The following is a 21,364-nucleotide window of genomic DNA, read 5'->3' on the forward strand; positions in this document are numbered from 1 at the left end:
GCGAGTCAACATCTTGCCACTTCTCTGAGAGCAGACGCTAAGGATACCCTTCAGACTCTTCAAGAAAACCACAGGCAAGATTTCAAACTTTATCTGGAGTATTAGAGCTGTGCTTTGGTGAGAAATGTGTAAAAGATTACAGCAGGCTTCAAGTAAAATCCCGTCAAGAGAAACACTCCACAAACTTGCCACGGATGTTGAAAGGCTAACTCGTAGAAACTACTACCTACTCAGAGCTGTGCAAGTCCCCGATCCAGTACATCAATTGATGGCTTGTTTAGATGATTTATACAGACAAGTCAATGCTTTGATACAGAACAGAAATGAGAACAAACTGACACTTAAGTGTTGGAAATGTGGCACTGAAGGATACATATGACAGAATTCCAGAACACCTCAGAGCACGGAAAATAATACAGATAATTTTACCAGACAAGTCAGTGCCTTGACATGGAATATTAATGACAAGAAACCAACCCTAAAGTGCTGAAACTGTGGTGCTGAAGGCCACATACAAAGGAACTGCAGAACATCTCACAGCACAGAAAATAAGGCAGATGATTTAAACAGACAATTAAATGCCATTAGACAGAGAAGAAGAGACAAGAAAACAAAGTGCTGGAACTGCAGAGCTGAAGGCTACATACGAAGGAACTGCAGAACATTCCAGAGCACGGAAAAGACCATTTCCCAGTTACGACGCAGGAAACAAATTAATGATCATATTGCGGAGCAGAGTTTGAACAATAAAAAATCCCATTTTAAAGCACTCAAGATTTCTGCAGTGAATGGCAACAGTAATGGACTATTCATCAATGGGCATATCGATGGAGTTCCTAGCAATATGATCATTGACACAGGAGCTAATGTTACCAGAGTTCAGAACGAGTTAGCTCAACAATTTAAAGATAAACTCATTTGGAGGCCATTCTGTGCTACCCTCCAGACTGCATCTGGTGGTAAAATCAACATAGATGGGAAGTTAATCACTTGCGCTACGACTAAACTTCACTGTTGCGGTGCCGTGCGCTACAATATAACAAGCAGTAAAGTGTCTCGTTTATGCCACTCCGCGATTGCGAGTGCAATCCAGAGCTGTAACTTGAGAAATAAACAATCTCGTTATTAGGCGACGTGTGCACCACGTTATTTTCATTTTTGCGCACGGTTTGAGACAAAAGCATCTCGACGTGCGGGGGCACGTTTTTTTAGTGCAAGTGGTTAAACGTGAAGTGCCACCTACTATCATACAGCATATGTGGCAGATATTACAGATAATTGCATACTCAAATTGGACTTTTTAAGGAAATACAATTTTTCCTTCGACTTCAAAAACAACACACTGCTTTCAGCATCAGCCATCATAACTATCCATCATCAGAAGGAATCCTCACCTGCAAACACCGAAATTTGTAAAATTCGTGCACTCATTTAATGATTTAGAAATTGATTAAGTTACTTATTGCAATTATTGTTTATGTTGTTTGTTACCGTATTGTAATGTGTATTATTGCATTGATGCTTTAGTTGTATGTATGGCTTCCTGTACAGGGACTGTACTGATCGAGACGTGCAGTCCTTGGGAAGAGAATAGTATTACAAATTTGGTATTTAGTTAGATACTTTTAGTAGAATTATACAGTCAAAAGTCGTTAATTTGGACACCCATAATCCGGACCTCAAAGCTAAAAACTTTCTGCGCATGTGCCGCGTTGACATATGCGCATAGGCGTTTACGCGTGCACATAAGACCTTTACCACTGCGCATATGTGTGTGCGCAAGCGTAGAATACGTTTTCGCGTGCGCATTTTATGTATAACGGATGGTATAAGCTAAAATTATCTAATTATCTATTTCAGTTAATGTTGATGATTGCGTTGTATCTTAATCTTCGAATTGGATGTGGCTTATTATTTTTTGCGGACTGTAAGAGCAATTTTATAAAAGTAAACTTGAACTTTCGATTATGTCAAATAAATTTCCGATGCTGGAGCTCCCAAAGGATCTACAAAACGAAAGTATGTTTTGATGTCCATCAAACAAAAAGTGGAATTGTTGCAAAAAATGGATAAAGACATGAAGAAGGTGACAGAGAGGTTAGTGAAAAAGAAAAAATTTCGAATGACAAGTTAGTCGGTATTCTCGGCACAGCAATTACGGGACTTGAACAGCGGAACTTTGTAACTGAACAAGAAATTATGTCTGTTTATAGAATTAAAGAGAAAGTATTATCACATAAAACGAAGCAACTTAAACAACTCACATTGAAAGAAATGTTTAATAAAGTAAACAAATAAATATTAAGCTTTTTTTTGTAAATTTTGATACCCTTTAGATCATAATTGTTCTTTATTTCATAAATTACGGTTTCATATTTTTAATTTTAGAATTTCTGCATGCCATCTTACAAGATTTGAACTGATGATCTATAATCCGGAATGGCCGAAGTCCCGACGAGTCCGGATTAACGACTTTTGACTGTAATTAAAATTGTTTTGTCTCTCCGTGCAATGCAGGGCATGACATATTTTAAGATAATATTGCTATATAGATATGCTGGAAAATTAAAAATAAAAGAGCACATGCATTTAACATTGAATAAAAGTTTATCTCTGCAACTGATATTTAATTTAAATAAAAGTAATTGGCATATTAGCTGTAACTGTAATTATACTCTTTGCTTTCCAGAAATTGCTAGAAATATCTCGCACAGCTGATTTGAAAAGCTATAAAATGCCAGAGAGAGACCATCTTAGCTCAGATGATTAGTTACTGTTATTGCGAGTTGTTGTTTAGTTAGCTGCCATTATTTATTTATTTATTTTCGAATTCGATGTGAGATCGGATTAGCTTTTCTTTGCGCTTTGGATAACGTTCTATTTAATGTTTTAGTAGTTTAAAATGTAGCTACTGACTATATCGTGTGTTATTGTACAAATATCTCGGAGGAAAATTCAAGCATTTTGTTATATTTCTTGTGATAAGAATAAATTTTATTAACTTTTTATCGGACTTGTGCATTCAATCTATTATGAACCTGTACGCACGCATCATTATTAAACACTATTATTATAAACATTATTTTTATATAAATAATAAATTATATTTTTTATAATTTATAAATATTTCATTAATTTAACTGTTCTTATTTCAATTATGAAATGTTGATGTTTATGTTTTAATTTTGATATATGTATTTCCTGTTAGAAGGTTGTTACCCACCTATTATGATTTAATTATTATATATTATTTAGTTATAATGAATTTATAATAACTTACAGATATATCTTTTTATAACTGGTCATGATAAAATGATAATACAAATTTAATTCATTACAACATAATCAAAATAATCATTACTTAATAATGATTGTTACCTGATTCAATGATTCCTAATGATTATGATTTAATGATTAATTATATGCCCAAATCATGAAATAATAATTTAATTCGTTATAATTTACATGAAATAATTATAATATGATTTCTTACTTCATATATAATATATATGAAATTAAAATTTTAAGATCTGATAGATGGGGCAATGACTTATCCAACATTTAGAAAATTAAACTGTTTGCATTAATCCTCCCCTCCCCTCTTCCAAAAAAAAAAAAAGACGATGCTAATAAAGTAGTAAACACGGAGAAAACTAATTGAGAATTTTCTCTAACATTAGCAAATTTTTTCATAGTAAACATGGAGAAAACTAGTTGAGAATTTTCTCTAACATTAGCAAATTTTTTCATTTAATAAAATAATAAACTGTAATCACATGATTGCTTTTTTCAATAGGAACTCCATCTTTGAGCCAAATAATTTTGGGCGTAGGATTCCCGTCCGCTGCACATCTTAAGCTCACAGCATTACCAGCAGGTGTAGCAACAAGTTCATTCATTCTCTCAGGTTTGGTGAAGTAAGGAGCACTGGGAATATCTAAAAAAAAAATTCAAAATTTTAATTATGCACTTTAGTTTTAGAAATTATGAGCAATACTGAAATGATAAAATAAAAAGTTCACCTTGTTTAACTTCTCTTGCGAGGGGCATATCAGAATTTCCACCATATTCAACTACCAGAGATTCTGTAAAAAGTTGAAATAAATGCAGCATTTATATTTATATGCACTTCAGAGAGTATATAAACAAGTGGTACTTCGGTATACATTAATCCATTTCAGACTCTGGACTTGCCCCAAATGAAAATACAAATTCAGTGGGTCAAATATTTACCGTTCACAAATGCTTTTCTATTAAATAATTTCTCAGCATATTCTAATACCTCTGATCTCTGTTTGGTAATCGATTTCAAACCCCTCATAATTTAACTAATTTAATAACATTTTTGTTTTCACAATTGCAGATACCAGTAAGCAATTGGTCTCGGATATGTGTTTCCTTTTCATCGCCATGGTGATATGAGCCTAACTATTTTCTTTGTTGCTTGACTCTTTTCATTAACTTTCTTGAAACACATTGGTAACAAGTTTAGAAAAAGTTACATCCACCCCCCAAAAAATTTGAAAATTCAGAGTTATAGACAGGGTTGCTTGCTGATTAAGAGCAACAGTCATTCAATGCTCACAGGTATTCGCAGTATTGTCTCGAATGAGGTTAACGAGGGCAGTCATGACACATCAAATTTGAGTCACATTACAAATAAATATTGTATAACCAAATAAAAAATTTCGTATTTTAGTGAGGACATATACCAAGGTACTGCAGTAGAGACAATGTATACCTAAAACTGCCTTGTATAGCAAGCAGTGTGATGTACACTTCTATTAGCCCAGTCTAAACGTGACTATAGTTTGACCGTATCATACACAATCTTAGCTGACATTCTGCCAAAACACATAGACTCATCCAAAAGGGGCATTATTACATGCTACAATGTGAAAGATCACATGAAAATCGTCTCTTGTCCAGAAAGAGAGAATCATATTCTCAAGGGAAAGAAAGTCTCCATCCTTCCACCTTATTTTGAGAATAATTCGATTCGAATGATGCATGCGTGTTTCCGCTCATTTTCGTGGTTGAGGTGGTCGAACTATAGCTGAATAACACAGAGTTATAACAATAAAATTTTACTTCAACACAAATTAAGTTTAAAAATGTTTTTCCTTTCTTAATTTTAACAATAAAAACTTTTCTGTAATCTTTTCTTTAACACATAGTCTGAATTTCTGGAGTCTGTATTAATGACTTTCTTTTACAGATATGTTAAATTGTAACTCTTTCCTAATGAACAAACTGTATTTCTCATCAATTTCAAAAAATGTATTCTTTAAAAGTTTAATTTCATTAGAATAAAAAATACAAATTCGAAACCATTTTAGACACAAAAAAAGTACCATTTATAGTGAAAACTTTAAATCAAAAAATATATAACAAAAATTAAACACACAAACACAATTTTGAATTTCAAAACTTAGAAAAAAACTTTCAGATGATGAAAAGAAGTTCCTTATTTAACCATGAAGTTCAGTGAAAAATAACTAAATAAATAAGCATTACATTTTGTACCTACTGAAATACCAGTGAAACCTCTCTAAAGTGACCACCTACACTTCCAAATTATTTTGGTATTCTATGGAGATGGTCACTTATGAAAGATCATGCTCAATATTGTCATTTATTCATGTTCTAAAAAGTGCCAGTCCCTTTGAGAGGCAATAGTTTGCTGTAGTATAACAAATTAAGGGATTTCAAATTAATAAATGCAGTTCTTAAACATATTTTTTCTACTTTTTAATGAGATTGATTTAAATAAAAATCATTTAAATCATCAGATGTGCAATTAGAAATGTAAAATATTTTTATGAAATTACACTAGCACCCTCAATAAAATCATTACATATTTTTTCATTTTTTAAATAGCTATTTTAAGGGGGCTTGCCACCCAGGCGGCATTCTTGAACTTTTATCCCCATACATCCCTTTTACCACTGCTAGATGATTATTTCCTTCCCATCTTTCCAAAACTTAATAAATATACATTTATTTAAATTTTTCATATTCATAACTAAAACTAAATACTTAACAGACTGCAACTAATAAACTAACTAAATATTTAGCAGCTGACCACATTCTCTCCTGTAAAATTATGGAATTTTCTCCAGTTGAGAACCTTGGTATAGCTATAAAATAAAAAAATTACCTGGAAGAACAGTTATCCAAGTACTTTTGTTAGACGAGCTGCCTAGGTCATCAGAAACAACACATGCATACTTCCCAGCATCATCAAAGGTCACATTGTTCAAAATTAGTAGTTTGGGATTGGCTGCCTTTCCATTTTTCACCTGAAAGAAAAAAAAAATTAATTTCATACTTTTCAAATACAGTACAAAGTCCGTAATCCAGACTCGTCGAGACTTTGGCGATTTCGGATTAGGGGGTTTTTCCGGATTATAGATCATCAATTTAAATCTGGTAAGATGGCATGCAGAAATTATACAATTAAAAATATGAAACCGTAATTTATGAAATAAAGAGCAATTATGATTTAAAGGGTATCAAAATTCACAAAAAAAAGCTTAATATTTATTTGTTTACTTTATTAAACATTTCTTTCAATGTAAGTTGTTTAAGTTGCTTCATTTTTTTTAAGCTAATACTTTCTCTTTAATTCTATAAACAGACATAATTTCTTGTTCAGTTACAAAGTTCCACTGTTCAAGTCCTGTAATTTCTGTGTCGAGAATACCGACTAACTTGCCAATCGAAATTTTTTCGTTTTCAATAAGCTCTCTGTCACTTTCTTTAGTATCGGAAGTGTGAGGGTAAACGCTTTATGCGCATGCATAGCGGATGCACGCATTAAATGCGCATGCGTAAACGCATTATGCGCAAGTTTGTGGCTTTGAGGTCCGGATTATAGATCATTCCGGATAATGGACATCAGGATTATGGACTTTGTACTGTATAATTGATTGCATACATAGTATATGAAAGTATAAAAATAAACTGTTAACCCTCTGAGTGGCTCAGGCTTTTAGATCTGTCAAGCTTTGGGATTTGTATTTAAAGAGCACTTATTAGCTAAATTTGTATATTTACTTATTTTAGTCTCTATTTTCATAAACTTAAGATTTATTAAGATGACATTTATATTAGTAAAGAAAGCAAAATATCATATATTTGAAGCTAATATATACCAAGTGACAAAAAATTTCATGATTGGATAAAGCTGGTCATGGCACTCAGTGGGTTAAGGTAAAGTTCATAGACACATGAATATAAATTAAAATTATATAGAGCAACATTCTACTTAAAGTGCAAAATATTATTCTGGCAATTGCTGAGGTATTTAACATAATGTATGAAAAAAATAATACTCAGAGAATTTACTAACACACCAACAGCACATAACTGCATCCCAAATTAGATTGACTGATAATATGATGTTTAAATTATGCTTTAACCTATTGCATGTTCTTCATGATTAAGCAACTACTGTGCTTAGTTGCCAAAACAGACAAACTTGATCACCCACACTACATGTGCATATTTCAAATATGGCCAAAAATTTGTGTAGTGGCCATTGTTTACAAAAAAGTGCTCTGATGGTACTTTACTTAGAATATCTGCTACATTGTACTTGCTATTTACCAAGTGACAAAAAATTACATCTTATAATACTGTGTGATATAATGAATACAAATTTATAATTAAGAAAATGTAATATAATGAATACAATTTTGTATTGATTATATTCAATACAATTAGTATAATTGACATTAATCTTTAAGATCACATCCATTTAATAACTGAATTACTGAGTTCCTTTAAAAAGGGGGATTAGATATTATCCTGTCGACAGAGAAACTGCCAACAAGCAGAATAATTTAGAAACAGATATATATGAAATTAGCATCACAACACACACATAACATCTGTGTTTTCATTTCATACAATCCTGACTGATTCTTGATAATCCACCTTTTGTTTTTATGAACAAGGATATAAATTAGCTATTTTTGTTGTAGTTTTCTTTGCATTTTGAGTAAAACGAGGACCACAGAATCACATTTTTGACTGCACTCCAATTCATCAACAGCTAGTCAAGAGAATTAACATCTGTTGAATGTGGAAAAGATCAGCTGGATATGGCCAACAAACAATAATAGACGAATAATTACCTATGGAAAATTTGTATTCATAGCATTCTAAACAGAGCTTCTTGTAAAATCGGAGGGCCTGACAAAATAAATAGAAGAAATCAATTAAATTCTAGAAAAATGAAATAGAAAATAGAAAAATGAAGCACGATAAATACTTCCACAACAACGGCTACTTGGTGGATTAAAGGCATTGGTAAATGTTTTATTGTTACAGACAGAAGTGTGGCTCAGAATTCTGTAAGATGACTATCAGGATCTGGCACAACTCTCACAGGATCTCTAACTTCCATGGTGTAATGGTAAGCAGCCTTTATGGTCAATAGTATAATACCTTTACATCCACTCAAAGAAGAAAGGAGGCATCATTAACATCTTCACCTTATCCAGAATTCGAACCCAACTCTGTCAAAACAGTAATCAGCCCATGTTTACCATGGCTTAAGGTTCCCATTTGTCTTCAGGAAAGTCCAATATTTTGATAAAAGCCTCAGTAAACCAAATTCATTCCAGATGCTCCCCTTTTTAAACATTCTTCTTTAGGGAAGAAGACTAACTAAGATTTTACTTTCTCTTAGTATAACAACATAATTCTGCCCAGAGTGCACCAGTATAATAATATTTTTACTATAAATAATTAGTTTACAGACTGACAAGGAAAAACATATTGAACTAAGTGCTCAGTATAACATATATGATAAATAAGTATAATGCTGTAATGAAGTCATTTGCAGTATCTCTACAAATCAGAAAAATATTAACCCTCTCGCTGCGTATTTTTTTTTATCATAGGTTCAAAAATTGTGTATTTTTTATTACATATTTCAAACAGGGTTGCCACTCAAACAGGAGAATGAAATTCCCTGACTTTTCCAGGTTTTCCAGGTGTGTTTCAAGAAAATTCCAGTCTATCCGCGTAATGTACATTGGCTGTGCTAAGAGGTAAATTAATTATGGTATTGTAATGTGTAGCAAATTCACTTAATTATTCAACAAATCCCAGAGGACATTTATTCTTAATTATTCTTGGTATACTTTGTTTGATAATTTTGTTTAGTTTTCCACTTAAGAAACTTAATAAAATTTAAGATATATACATTGGATAACAAATGTATGTTTTATTTAATTATTACTCATGATCATCACCAGTTCAACATGAGGCTAATCCGGTCCTTATAAATCACAACGCAATGCTAAATAGTTAAGTTAGATTTTAGGTAAATTTAATTTGTGTGAGGTATGTTCTTAAAAGGCACCTTAACACTTGAAAACACAAATATAATTATAATAGTTGTTGTTTTCTCCACTGAAGATTGAGATTAGAATCTTCCCAATCTGGAATAAAATAAGGATTTTTTTTGCAGACATTCTGCAGCTAAACGAAAGAAAGAAATCTATTTTAATAAATTGAGGTATTTTATATTTATTTCGCAGCATACATAAGGAAAAAATATGTGCATTAAATTTCGTGATGGTATGTCATACTGCTATAATTAATTTCAGGATTATGCCAGAGAAAATTTCCTGAAATTTGGAAATATTATTTACTAATAATAAATAAATTTAGAGGGAAGAAGCAACATTAAATTATATGAATAACATACAAATAATTACTTAAAAATTGAATTAGAATAATCAACGATATTTTAGCGAATATTGTTATATTACATGGTTAGCCTAGATAACTGATTACTATTTTTTTATTTTACTGCAAAATGGCAAGGTATTTATTGAAAAGAAAAAAAAAATGTTTAAAAAGATTTTGCGGTAAAATTCTAGTATATGGTAAGGCTTTGGCACGATTTTGAAAATTGTCGCCAAGACAAAATGACCCGTATACTGAGCATCATGATGTCGCCAAATCCCATTATTATTCTAACCAAAGAACTTCTATGTAAAGAAGAAAACGTTCCATACAAGTAAAATGCTATTACGCCGTTAGAATGCGGAGGGAAAATTTGCCAAGGGATTTGGCGACGGAACCTGGCGGCCAGAATTTCCCTCTCCGCGATGTGTACAGGAAATTGAGAAACACGTGTTAAGAAGAAACGCTCTTTGACAACAAGAAAACTACGAAAATCCGTTTTTAAAATTATTGCGAAAAGCCCACGCAATAATTTCAAAAACGGATTTTCGTAGTTCCCCCCCCCCCCTGAAAATTACTAACCTATGAATTAATTTACTTGCGCCAAAAAATATTTTCTTTTAATTTAGAGTTTAACTACTTGCGCTAAGACTAAACTTCACGGTTGCGGTGCCGTGCGCTACAATATAGCAAGTGGTAAAGTGTCTCATTTACGCCGCTCCGCATCTGCGAGTGCAATCCAGAGCTGTAACTCGAGAAATAAACAATCTCGTTGTTAGGCGACGTGTGCACCATGTTATTTTCCTTTTTGCGATAAATGCTTATCGACGTGGTGTTCACGTCGCTCACGGTTTGAGACAAAAGCATCTTGACGTGCGTGGCACGTCTTTTTAGCGCAAGTCGTTAAAGAAATTTTAAACGATATTCATTTTATGAACTCTTGATAACGTGACCTTCGAACTTCGACACCGGTTTCGAGCTTTGGCAACAGATATCAGACATGCACAGCTGTTTCCCTCTATGATGGAACAGAGCCACGTCTGTTGCAGAGAGGTTTTCCTTCTTTACAATACATATTCTTTGATTCTAACCTCCATGGTACCGTATACTAGAATTAAACCCATTTTGTTTTATACGAGAACAGGTACTTTCTTTAGTTCACGCACTGCACATGCGATTCTCGAGAATACTGGAAACCAAAAGTTGCGGTAAAGTTGCTTTGCCTTTCTAATGCTGTTATCACATCTATAGACGCGCGCGCTTACCCGGGACAATTCCGAGAAACGAGTAGCACGGCTTTAAGCGGCAGGCTTCCGAGAAATGTTTCGTCTAACTAGGAGGAACGTGTCCCGGCTACGAGCAACATTTTAAAACTTTTCCCAAAATGTTCCGGCTGGAGACGTGTTCCTCGAACGTTCAACCAATCAGACGAAAGGTTAGCTTCTGGAGGATCACGGGTAACTTTCAATATGGCGATGGCTCTCACTGTGAAGTGATGGACGGTGGAAATAGAGGCTGATTTAATTATTGCTGTTTTGTTGTAATACAACTGCCTGAGTCATTTTTGCCTGAGCCATTTCATATAATCGTGGAAATTTCAGAGTTGACATTATTTTACGACGTTCTTGCATTTCAGATTTGTTTACAAATTGTTCGTAGCCAAAAGTTTGCCAAATTTGTCGTAATTCGTGCTGATCGTGTATTATAACACTGTTATATAATAGAATTTTATTTCTTAAATTGAAGTTGAATAATTTTTTAAAATCCGTTTGTATATGCGCCGCTTTTCACTTAATTACTTATCTTTTAAATTATTAACTGCATAATCAGTGACACATTTTAAACAGCATAAAAGATGCATAAAAAAGAAAAGCATAGCTTATGTAATAATGAGAATACTCATTAAATTTGTCTATTATTTTCATGTTATTAATGAAATACTTTTTGAATTATAAATACATTAGAAACTATACTTTTATTGGAAATGCTACATATTGAAACATTGAAAATTTATGGATTTATTATTATGCATGATGAAAAACATTTGTATATACATTCATTAATATAAATCTTATTCATTACATTAATACTAACAAATATATATTAACAACTTCTAAAACATGGCATCTCTCTATCTGTATGTAAATATATGACTTATTAGATGTGTATATATATATGTATGTATGAATACAAAAATGAACATTGCCAAGAAGTTTATTTGAAGTTACTTTTAATTCAGATAACGATTATGTAATTGGCAGCAACTATAGTTATCAGTTGTTTGCAAATTATTATGGGTATGTAATAATCAGTTGAAAAATAATTGATGAGTATTTGAGTACTAAAGGGTGTACACATTTTGTTATTGGGTTAATTCATAATTATATCATACGTATGATCTACGTAATAAAAACATGACTAATAAATAATAAGAAATGTAACAGCTGTGCATTTATTACATTTGATTACTTAAAACAGCGCTCAACTGATTATCACCTTCATGTCTGTTTACATAATGAATTGCACTTTCCAATTAAGTGCACAGGCCTACTAGTGGCCGAAGCGTCGTTGAACACTGGTAGTTCTGTCTCAGGTTAGAATGCCGCGAACGGGCTGGCTACATGACGTTTCCTTGGTTTGCCCCATTTGTAACTGGTATACGAGCCAGTTTTAAAAAATCTTCTACAAAGGGATCCCTCCTGTTGTTATCCCTCGAGGCTTTGCGGTAATCACATAAAACCAACTGAGCCCACCAGCGGCCGAGCGGTAAAGTCACTGAACACTGGTAGTTCGGTCCGAGGTTCGAACGGGCTGGCTGCATGGACGCTTTCGTGGTTTTCTCCATGTGTAACGTGTAGACGAGCCAGTTTCCCTTAGAAAGTCCTCCCCGAAGGCATCCCTTCCCTTAGGCAGATAGCCCTAGTGTGCTTTGCTGTAATCTCAATAAATCAAACCATAAAACAAACTCATGATGTGAACACCTAATTTCTAGTGTTGGTATAATTAATGCGTTTTAGGTATACTACCGAGTGTTCTATGGGACAGTAAACAACTCGCACATGTTTGATTGCTCATGTATTCATATGCTTTATTTGATCTTCATTTTGCTGAATAGTATCTGCTGGCTGTGAGGAGGTAAATATCAGCCATATAGATTTTTGTCATTTGAATGGACAAAACAGTAATTATGAGCCATAAAGTTAGTCAGAAAATGCTTTCACTAGGTCACAAATTTTCATTGAAATGCAGACAACAGAAAATACACATAAGCGATGTGTGATAAATAGACTTATCCAGCACATGTTTTTAAACTATTCTTAGAGTGTATACAGAATTTGGCTATTACTGATGTAATTGATTGCTATAACCAGAAGTGTGTTTATCTGTTACATGAAGTGCCAGAGTGGAGATCAAAGTGATTAACTTGATAGCAATCACCTTTCTATTATCTTCCATTACTAACAATAAAGTTTAAAACGAAAAGCGTGTGAGCGATTCAAAACAACACGAAGAAGCGAATGTCACTTGAAAGGAAACGTCACTTTCGCCAATCTGAGCGATAACTGATTCTTGTTTGGCTTTCAGCCTGTTTGCCAAGTGAAGATGGTAACCCTATTTCGCCAAAGGCCGTTTCTCAGAACTGTTGCTACAAACGTTTTGTCCCGGCAACAAACAGCTAATGTGATAACGGCTTAAAAGACAATCAAATTGGAGCTGCGAAAATTGGCTCTATGCCAGCTACCCGAATGACACTCACGTGATACATAATTCGCCAAAAAAGTTATCTCTTCCGACGTCGGCGCAAAAATCGCTGTAAAATCGCAAAATTGTATGAACTTCCCTGACTTTTCCAGATTTTGACAAAAATACTTAAATTCCCTGACTTTTCCCTGAATATTTTGGTCAATTTTCGAATTCCCTGACTTTTCCCGGTTCTCCCGGTTTTCCAGGTAGCGTGGCAACCCTGTTCAAATCTACATATATTTTAGAGTTAAAAATATACAAAATTTTTTGTAAAAGAGTTTTCTTCCAATATAGAATTAGATCATAGAAAAAGGTTGTCAGAATACTGAAATTGAAGAATAATGATATAAAAGGAAAATTTTGAAAACTAATACAGTCAAAAGTCGTTAATCCGGACTCCTCGGGACTTCGGCGATTCCGGATTATCGATTTTTCCGGATTATAGATCATCAGTTTAAATCTGGTAAGATGGCATGCAGAAATTACAAAATTAAAAATATGAAACTGTAATTTATGAAATAAAGAACAATTATGATCTAAAGGGTATCAAAATTTACAAAAAGAAAAAGCTTAATATTTATTTGTTTACTTTATTAAACATTTCCTTCAATGTAAGTTGCTTCGTTTCATGTGATAATACTTTTTCTTTAATTCTATTAAACAGACATAATTTCTTGTTTAGTTACAAAGTTCCGCTGTTCAAGTCCTATAATTGCTGTGTTGAGAATACCGACTAATTTGTCAATCGAAATGTTTTCATTTTCAATAACCTCTGGGTCCCTTTCTTGGGTTTTCATCCGCAGAGAACCCGTTGGCGCCGTTGCATTTTTACTCGCCAAGCTCGAGGTTCATCCACGATGAGCCGTAAACGTGATTTTTAGTGCATGTAAGTTCAAGTTGCAGACAAAACAATCTATTAAGCATATGGTTGTAAAAATTCACAGATAATAAGCATGTAGATGTAAAACTAACCGGTTAAATGTGATATACGAAAATAAACCTGTCTTTTTTATAATATATTTCACAATACAAATAACCTTCAACACTAATCAAATTTTCTTTAGTAGCATTGTTAATAAAACTAGAACTTTATACATTTTATTATTTTTCAAGAGTTATTTGAACTGTATTCCTTACACCAACAGTGGTTTGCTAATTTTGATGACCATGGGGATGCATCAAACTACTCTGTCGTCTTAGATAATCAATAATATTTTTTATTTCCATTTAATTATTTATGTCACACCTGCCATCCTCGGAAAGGTTATTATTAGAAAAGCATTAACAATATAGTATCTTGTTAAAATTTTATGCCATAAAAATTGGAGCCGAGAACCGGCATCTATCGACGAAAACTTCTTTAATTATACGAAAATATTTCTATCTATTCGTTGTTAAAAAATTCAGAAAAAATAACGTGGAAAATCAGAAAAAATAATAATAAATAAGAGAAGAAGAATATAAATCTCCAAATGCGAATAACGACAGTGATAATTCAACAAAATGAACTCAGGAGGAATGGTTGCAACCTTCAAACAAGCGAATAGGATGAATCAATGAATCCTATAGGTTACCAGGTTTGAACTATTATCGCCAAAGTTGGCGATGTTTACATTTACCGGGTTCTCTGCGGAAGTGCTTCCAGATAAAATACTACACTTAGTACGGAATTATAAACCAAATAAAATAAAAACATCTGCCCTGAAGATAAGGATAGTGCTGACAGATTAACTTCCAATCCGCCGCGTGAAATTGATAAACAGATTTCAGATTTCAAAACATACTTTCGCTTTGTAGATACAAATTACAAATTAGTAAATATATATCGGAAATTTTATTTGACATAATCTTTCTAATCTATCATAATCTAATAATGACGTTTCTGCCCCCCCCCCCTGCCGCAGAGCAGAGTGAAATTGATAAACAGTTTTCGGATTTCAAAACATACTTTCGCTTTGTAGTAAATATATATCGGAAATTCTATTTGACATAATCGAAAGTTCAAGCTTACTTTTATAAAATTGCTCTAACAGTCTGCAAAAAATAATAAGCTGGATCCAATTCGAAGATTAAGGAACAACGCAATCTGCAACATTAACTGAATTAGATAACTTTAGCTTAGCGTATAACTCCGTTACACATTAAACGCGCATGCGCACAAACATATTCACAGCCGTAAGGGTTTTACGCGCTCTCGTAAACGCCTGTGCGCATGCGTGAACGCGACGCATGCGCAGAAAGTTTGTAGCTTTGAGGTCCGGATTATAGATCATTCCGAATTATGGGTGTCCGAATTAACGACTTTTGACTGTATTGGTTAAATTATGATTTATTTTATAAAATACAAAGGTAAAACATATATACTATATATATCAATTTTTTCAATCAATCAAAACATACATATCAATTTTGCACCACTGTCGAACATTTTCAATAGAAACTGAATTTTCAGATTCATCACTATCTGCTAAGGAATTCGAGACATTTTCATCAGTTTTGCTATAACTGTCTTCTAACTTATACTTGAAATCAGAGTCAGAACTACTATCAGTGTCGGAAATATTGTTAGGAATATAGGTTATATCACTCGCAAAACACTTCCTGCCAGACTCCTTTGGGCTCTGAAAAGCGGACGCAAAATGCTGCATTACGTATTCTTGTATATTTGGCAGAAATGAGGACAACTAATGCCATCTGTTAGCCCACACCTAAATAAACAATTAAACATCACAGAAAAGCTGAAAGGAAACCTTGAACGGGGAAAGAGAGGGTTGCACAATTAAATAGATGGCAAAAATTCATCCCTGCGGAAATCGCGGGTTGCGCAAATTTTGCTACTTCCACGTTGACCGTGGAAATCGCAGAATGCGCAGCAAGAGGGTTAAATGCAATTAACAAACATATTGAACTAGGTGCTCAGTATAACATATACGTTAAAGCAGTATATAACTGTAATGAAGTCATTTGCAATATATCTACAAATCAGAAAAATATTAAATACAGTTAACAACAATAGTCTGAACTAGTCAGCAGTTCTTTCTGAATGAGATTAAATCAGCAATAAAATTAAATTTATATAACTAACTTTAATTTAATAATTTATTTTAAATTAAAGAAAATTCTTGCTATTATGAAGTTGATATAATCAGAAAAAATATTAGGATAACATATATAGTTGAGTTATTATGAACACTACAATCCTTCTCATTTCTTCTAGTTTTATCCTTATTTAACTATAATACTCTAATATACAATTTAACTATAATACTCTTTGATTCCCTGTGTGAAAACTGTAACATACAAATTACATTCTTCCAACACCATACCTCAACAATTTTTCCATAAGGCACACCAAACTCGTCAGCTGAAGATCCATTCATTTCAAAATACTTTACCCACTGAACTGTGTGATGAAGATCACTGGAAAATTTACACTCAAGAACAACTGTTTCTCCAACATAAGCTGTCTGGTTAGTAGCAAAATCTTCTATTATGATAGGTTGATATGCTATTCTATCTGCAACAGAAAACCTGAATGAGTGAATAATCATTTGTTAAAGTAGAAAGGCAAATTAAATAAATAAATCCATCAAAATTATTTCTTACTTAATAAAGCTTTACTTCTTTTAGCAGGTTAAAACTATTGGGTCATTCAAAAAGTTCTGTGTTCTTCATCTTTATTTTTTTTTAATTTTTAAAAAATTTTTATTATTATAAATAAAAATGCAGCATAAAAACATGAGAAAATTCCATTGAATTATGATAAACACCATTTAGTTCTATAATTTCTTGTTATCTCTTCAACAGACGGAAAATTCTTTTTTAAAAAAATCATAACGTTTATTCGTAAAGAAATTTTCGAGTTGCTGTTTGACAGTTTCCAAAGAAGTGAACTCCAGGCTGTTCAGAGAGTTTTGAAGTGCTCTAAACACATGAAAACTCGAAGAAGAAAAGTCTAGTGAATGTGGAGGGTTATACAAAAAATCTGCTTTTAAAATTTCCATTTAAGAGCAGTATTCTTCAAAATTTATTGTCTGGTTTGATGCCAACAATGCATAGTACACAGTTTCTTTGTAATTCGATCAAAGGCATTACTTTTGTATAGATGCAGTTTCCCATTTAATGTCACTAAAGGATATTGTGGTAAGAATGGCTAGAACTACTGACTAACCCCATGATCTTTTTCTTGAAACATTATTGTCTAATATCCTCTTTTCCTTTCCAGTAATCAGCAGTTTAAAAAGGAGCTTTTTTCTTTCTTTCTTTTTTACCAAAGAATCACATGTGAAACTTATTTTCAGAGATGGCTTCTTTTAACAGCTTCTTGTTTACAGAAGATAATCATCCAAAACTGGCATCATCTTCGAAGCTGAAATTTCTGCATATAAACTGCTCTAATCATTTTCAAACTTTGCCATCAGAAACAGTAGTTACTGTCTGTGCAGAAGCAGAAACAATATTCATACACAGCACAAATTTTACAAGCAGTCCGACTTAATTATGCAAAAAAGTAATACATATTACAGCATCTATATTCACTAATTTTACTCAATTTCCACACATTACACCTTCAATGCTATTCTAAAATTACTGTGCTATATATCCAGGAACAAAGTCAGTTCAGCAAATAGGACTATTTCCGTATTAGTCAACAGAAACTATTTGAACAAGATGAGTCCATTTGCAGACATCAAAATGCATTTTAATACGAGACTCATTCGTAGTCACCATAAAATTAAATAAGCTGCTACGGCAGGGCCTGCTACATTTTAGATTCATAGATTCTATTTGTACATATATGTCATTTCATGAGTCTATTGCAAGTTGTAAGCAGAGTACATATTCTTCTTTCCAAATTAAGGAAATGAAAAGATACAGATAACACTGATTTTGCAATGTTTAATGCTATGAAAATAATTTCATTCAATTGGTAGTTGTACATCAACGAGTTATTTCATAACAACAACTATTTGCAGTTATCTTGTTTAACTAGTAACATTTATGAACTATGTGCTATGGCAAAAAAAAATTTTTTTAATGTTTATACAATAATAAACAAATTGTTTAAAATACAGAAACTTTTACAATCCACATAAATTAACTCTATTTTGATACACATATATATCTAATATTACAGATTTTTTCATTTATTTTTTTTTTTTTATTTAATGTTTATTTTTACCATTATTATAGCCACTTCACTCAGGTCTAGGACTTTTCCTTGTAACCATTTGGCAGTCCCTGTTTCGTTATGAGCCATTTTGCCATCAAGTAGAAATGAAATGCATAATAGAGGTTGCTAATAATATATTTACTATAATTGTTTACAAACATGGGATATAAAGAAGTTACATATAGTTAGTTAGAAAATTATGTCAGTGTCAAATAAAACAAAATTACCACATTTCAAAATTCCGGGCTAAACCTCTGATATAGCGGAAGTTATATTAGTGTTTCCAAAATTATGCAGATGGAATGTTTACACAATCCATCAAAGTTTTTTGAAATCGTAATCAATTAGCAAAATAACTCACGCAAACAGAAAACTTACATTTTTATAAAATCTTAATTGAAAATGGAATTACTTGGGAATCTTGTTACCACATAACTCTCTTACAATTAATAAATATATAAATAGATACACTAATAAGTTAACTAATAAGTCATGCATACTGGCAAGATAAAATCCTTTAAAGAAAATCATATCTTGATGGTGAAATAGCTCGATGAGTGAATAATTCCCTTCCCCCTCACGTGCCTGCCATGCTTGTCTGTGACCTTCTTGAATTAAAATGGCCTGGTCAGCTTCAAAGTCCCGTGATTTGACGTCATGAAAGGGGTCTGAACTTTCACCCTTCGGGCTACACTGCGGACACTGCAAGCGAAAAATTTCTACGTTAGGTTTGTGTGCTGTTCATTAACGTTGCATTGTGTTTTTTCATTATTTATGTATTTTTTATTACTAAATTTGGGTTAAGTAATGTAGTAGCGTTGTTAGGGTTTTTACATTCATACTGATAGTTAAATTTACTTATTTCTTTAATATTTGTTAATAAATATACCTATCGACTTCTATGTGGAGCTAAAATGAGTTAAGTTTACTTTCATGCCTGCATGATGTTGTGTTCCAAGCTGCAAATCGTATTAGGATAAAACCAATGAATATATACAGGTAGTCAAGTTTCCAAAAGATACATTAAAACGGGATTTCTAGATAAAAAAATTCCAAGTGAGCGTTGTATGTGAGAAATATTTTTGAGAAGATGGTAACATTCGGTGCGATTATTTATGAAAAGAGCAAGTCATTGTTGTTTAAGTTTGTAAAGGATACCCTAAATAATAAATGATGCTTATACATGAATTTTTTCTGGTTGTCCAAAATACTTACGTGAGAATCCAACATCTCTGAAGATGAGCACAGAGGAAAGAGCTAAATAAAAGGCTGACTGCATTCTTCCCTGAAACTATGAAATTCCCTCTAGGGGGGAATCCCCCTTGGTTGAGAACCACTGCTCTGCTGATTTCAAGAGACAATTTTTATTTCATTTTATTATTTATGGATTAATTTTTAAATCAGTGCACTTGCATCATATAATTTTCTTCTTGAAATATAATTTTTCCACACCATGAGTTTGGATATGACCTAACAGTCAAAACAGGAACTCAACAAGTGACTTAACAATCTGTGTACATTCTATAGAAACACAACTAGTTTTGTTAGGTTAATAAAGATTTTCATGTTTTAAAGCATTTATTGGCCTGTCTTGACTCATGCTTCAAATACTTGGATTATGACTGTGAAGAAGGAACGGATCTTGGGTAATTTTGAATGCAAAGTCTTGAGAAGTGATTTCAGAGGAATTCAGGAAAATGGTATCTGGCATAGAAGACACAACACTCAAAGAGCCAGATGTTGATGATTACATTAAAATAAGCTGCCTCAATTGGGCAGGGCATGTTATGTGTATGAATGACAATAAAATACTAAAAGAAAATTTTTTGGCTAGACCAGGTAACACAAGAAGAGGAAGACCTAGATTTCAATCAGAGACGTAGCTAGAGTTTTCAGTGCTCAAGGACAACTGAGGATTCCGTGCCCCTCTCCTGTTTACTAAAAATGGAAAAAAATTACTTTTAAAATTTTGTAACAGCAATTTGGTGCCCTCTGAAGGCTGCACCTGGGCACAAATGTTCCCCCTTGCCCCCTTTAGCTACACCACTGACTTCGATAGCTAGATCAGGATTCATAGCCACATTTTAGTTAAAAAAGTAAGCACCTATAAGCACTTTTCAAGCACATTTTAAGGAAAAAATAAGCACCTGTCTAATTACATTATACACAACTGCATAACCTTAAAAGAAAAATTAGACTTGTAATTTAAAATATGAACAATGCAATATTTATTAAGAGAATGAGCATTACCTCAACAATGGAAAACAATTAACTTTTTTTTTTTTTTAATTTTAAATGACAGTTCAATTTACAGAATTAGTTTACAATGAGAGAAAAAAACCTTTGCAGAACTAAACTATATTACAAGATTTAATGATGATATTTCAGTTGAAAATATAGAAAATAAATAATAATACGCCATATTAATTGTATTCATTTGGCACCTAATAATAAATACAATTTATTTTTCCATTCATATTAATATTTAAATAATTTAACTTAAATCAAAATTCTGAACATTTTCTAAATTTTCATTGCATAACAGTTTTCCCTTAACATATATTCCAAGCAAAGTAATTTGAGTAAAAAAGAGGCACATTTCTGAAATCAGAAGACGAGAAATTGCTTCATTCAGTCATCCTTTAACAGTAAAAGCTTAACTAACCCGCATTCTCGGAAATTCCCGAATATTCCAGATAGTAACTGGAAAAAGAGGAGTGAGGGAGATTGTAGCCGTTCTTT

The 21,364-nt window shown here is 32.7% G+C and overlaps 1 protein-coding gene across 5 annotated transcripts in view; it reads right to left on the bottom strand.

Annotated features, from left to right (window-relative positions):
* LOC118204686 (fibroblast growth factor receptor 4-like) overlaps positions 1 to 21,364 on the bottom strand; it is a 135,006-nt gene that overhangs the window by 73,677 nt on the left and 39,965 nt on the right. For all 5 annotated transcript variants that reach the window (XR_015043069.1, XM_085823956.1, XM_085823958.1 and 2 more), the window contains exons 5-8: positions 16,776 to 16,966; positions 6,161 to 6,302; positions 4,023 to 4,085; positions 3,777 to 3,937 (exon numbers count right to left, since the gene is read on the bottom strand). Coding sequence is in view for 4 of the 5 variants with exons in the window: in XM_085823956.1 (XP_085680082.1) it covers positions 3,777 to 3,937; positions 4,023 to 4,085; positions 6,161 to 6,302; positions 16,776 to 16,966 (557 nt within the window). In the remaining variant the exon portion in view is untranslated. The remainder of the gene's footprint in view (positions 1 to 3,776; positions 3,938 to 4,022; positions 4,086 to 6,160; positions 6,303 to 16,775; positions 16,967 to 21,364) is intronic.

The sequence above is a fragment of the Stegodyphus dumicola genome, chromosome 9, assembly GCF_044657685.1.
Source record: "Stegodyphus dumicola isolate Sdum_Otavi_A_Nest chromosome 9, ASM4465768v1".
Taxonomy (NCBI): domain Eukaryota; kingdom Metazoa; phylum Arthropoda; class Arachnida; order Araneae; family Eresidae; genus Stegodyphus; species Stegodyphus dumicola.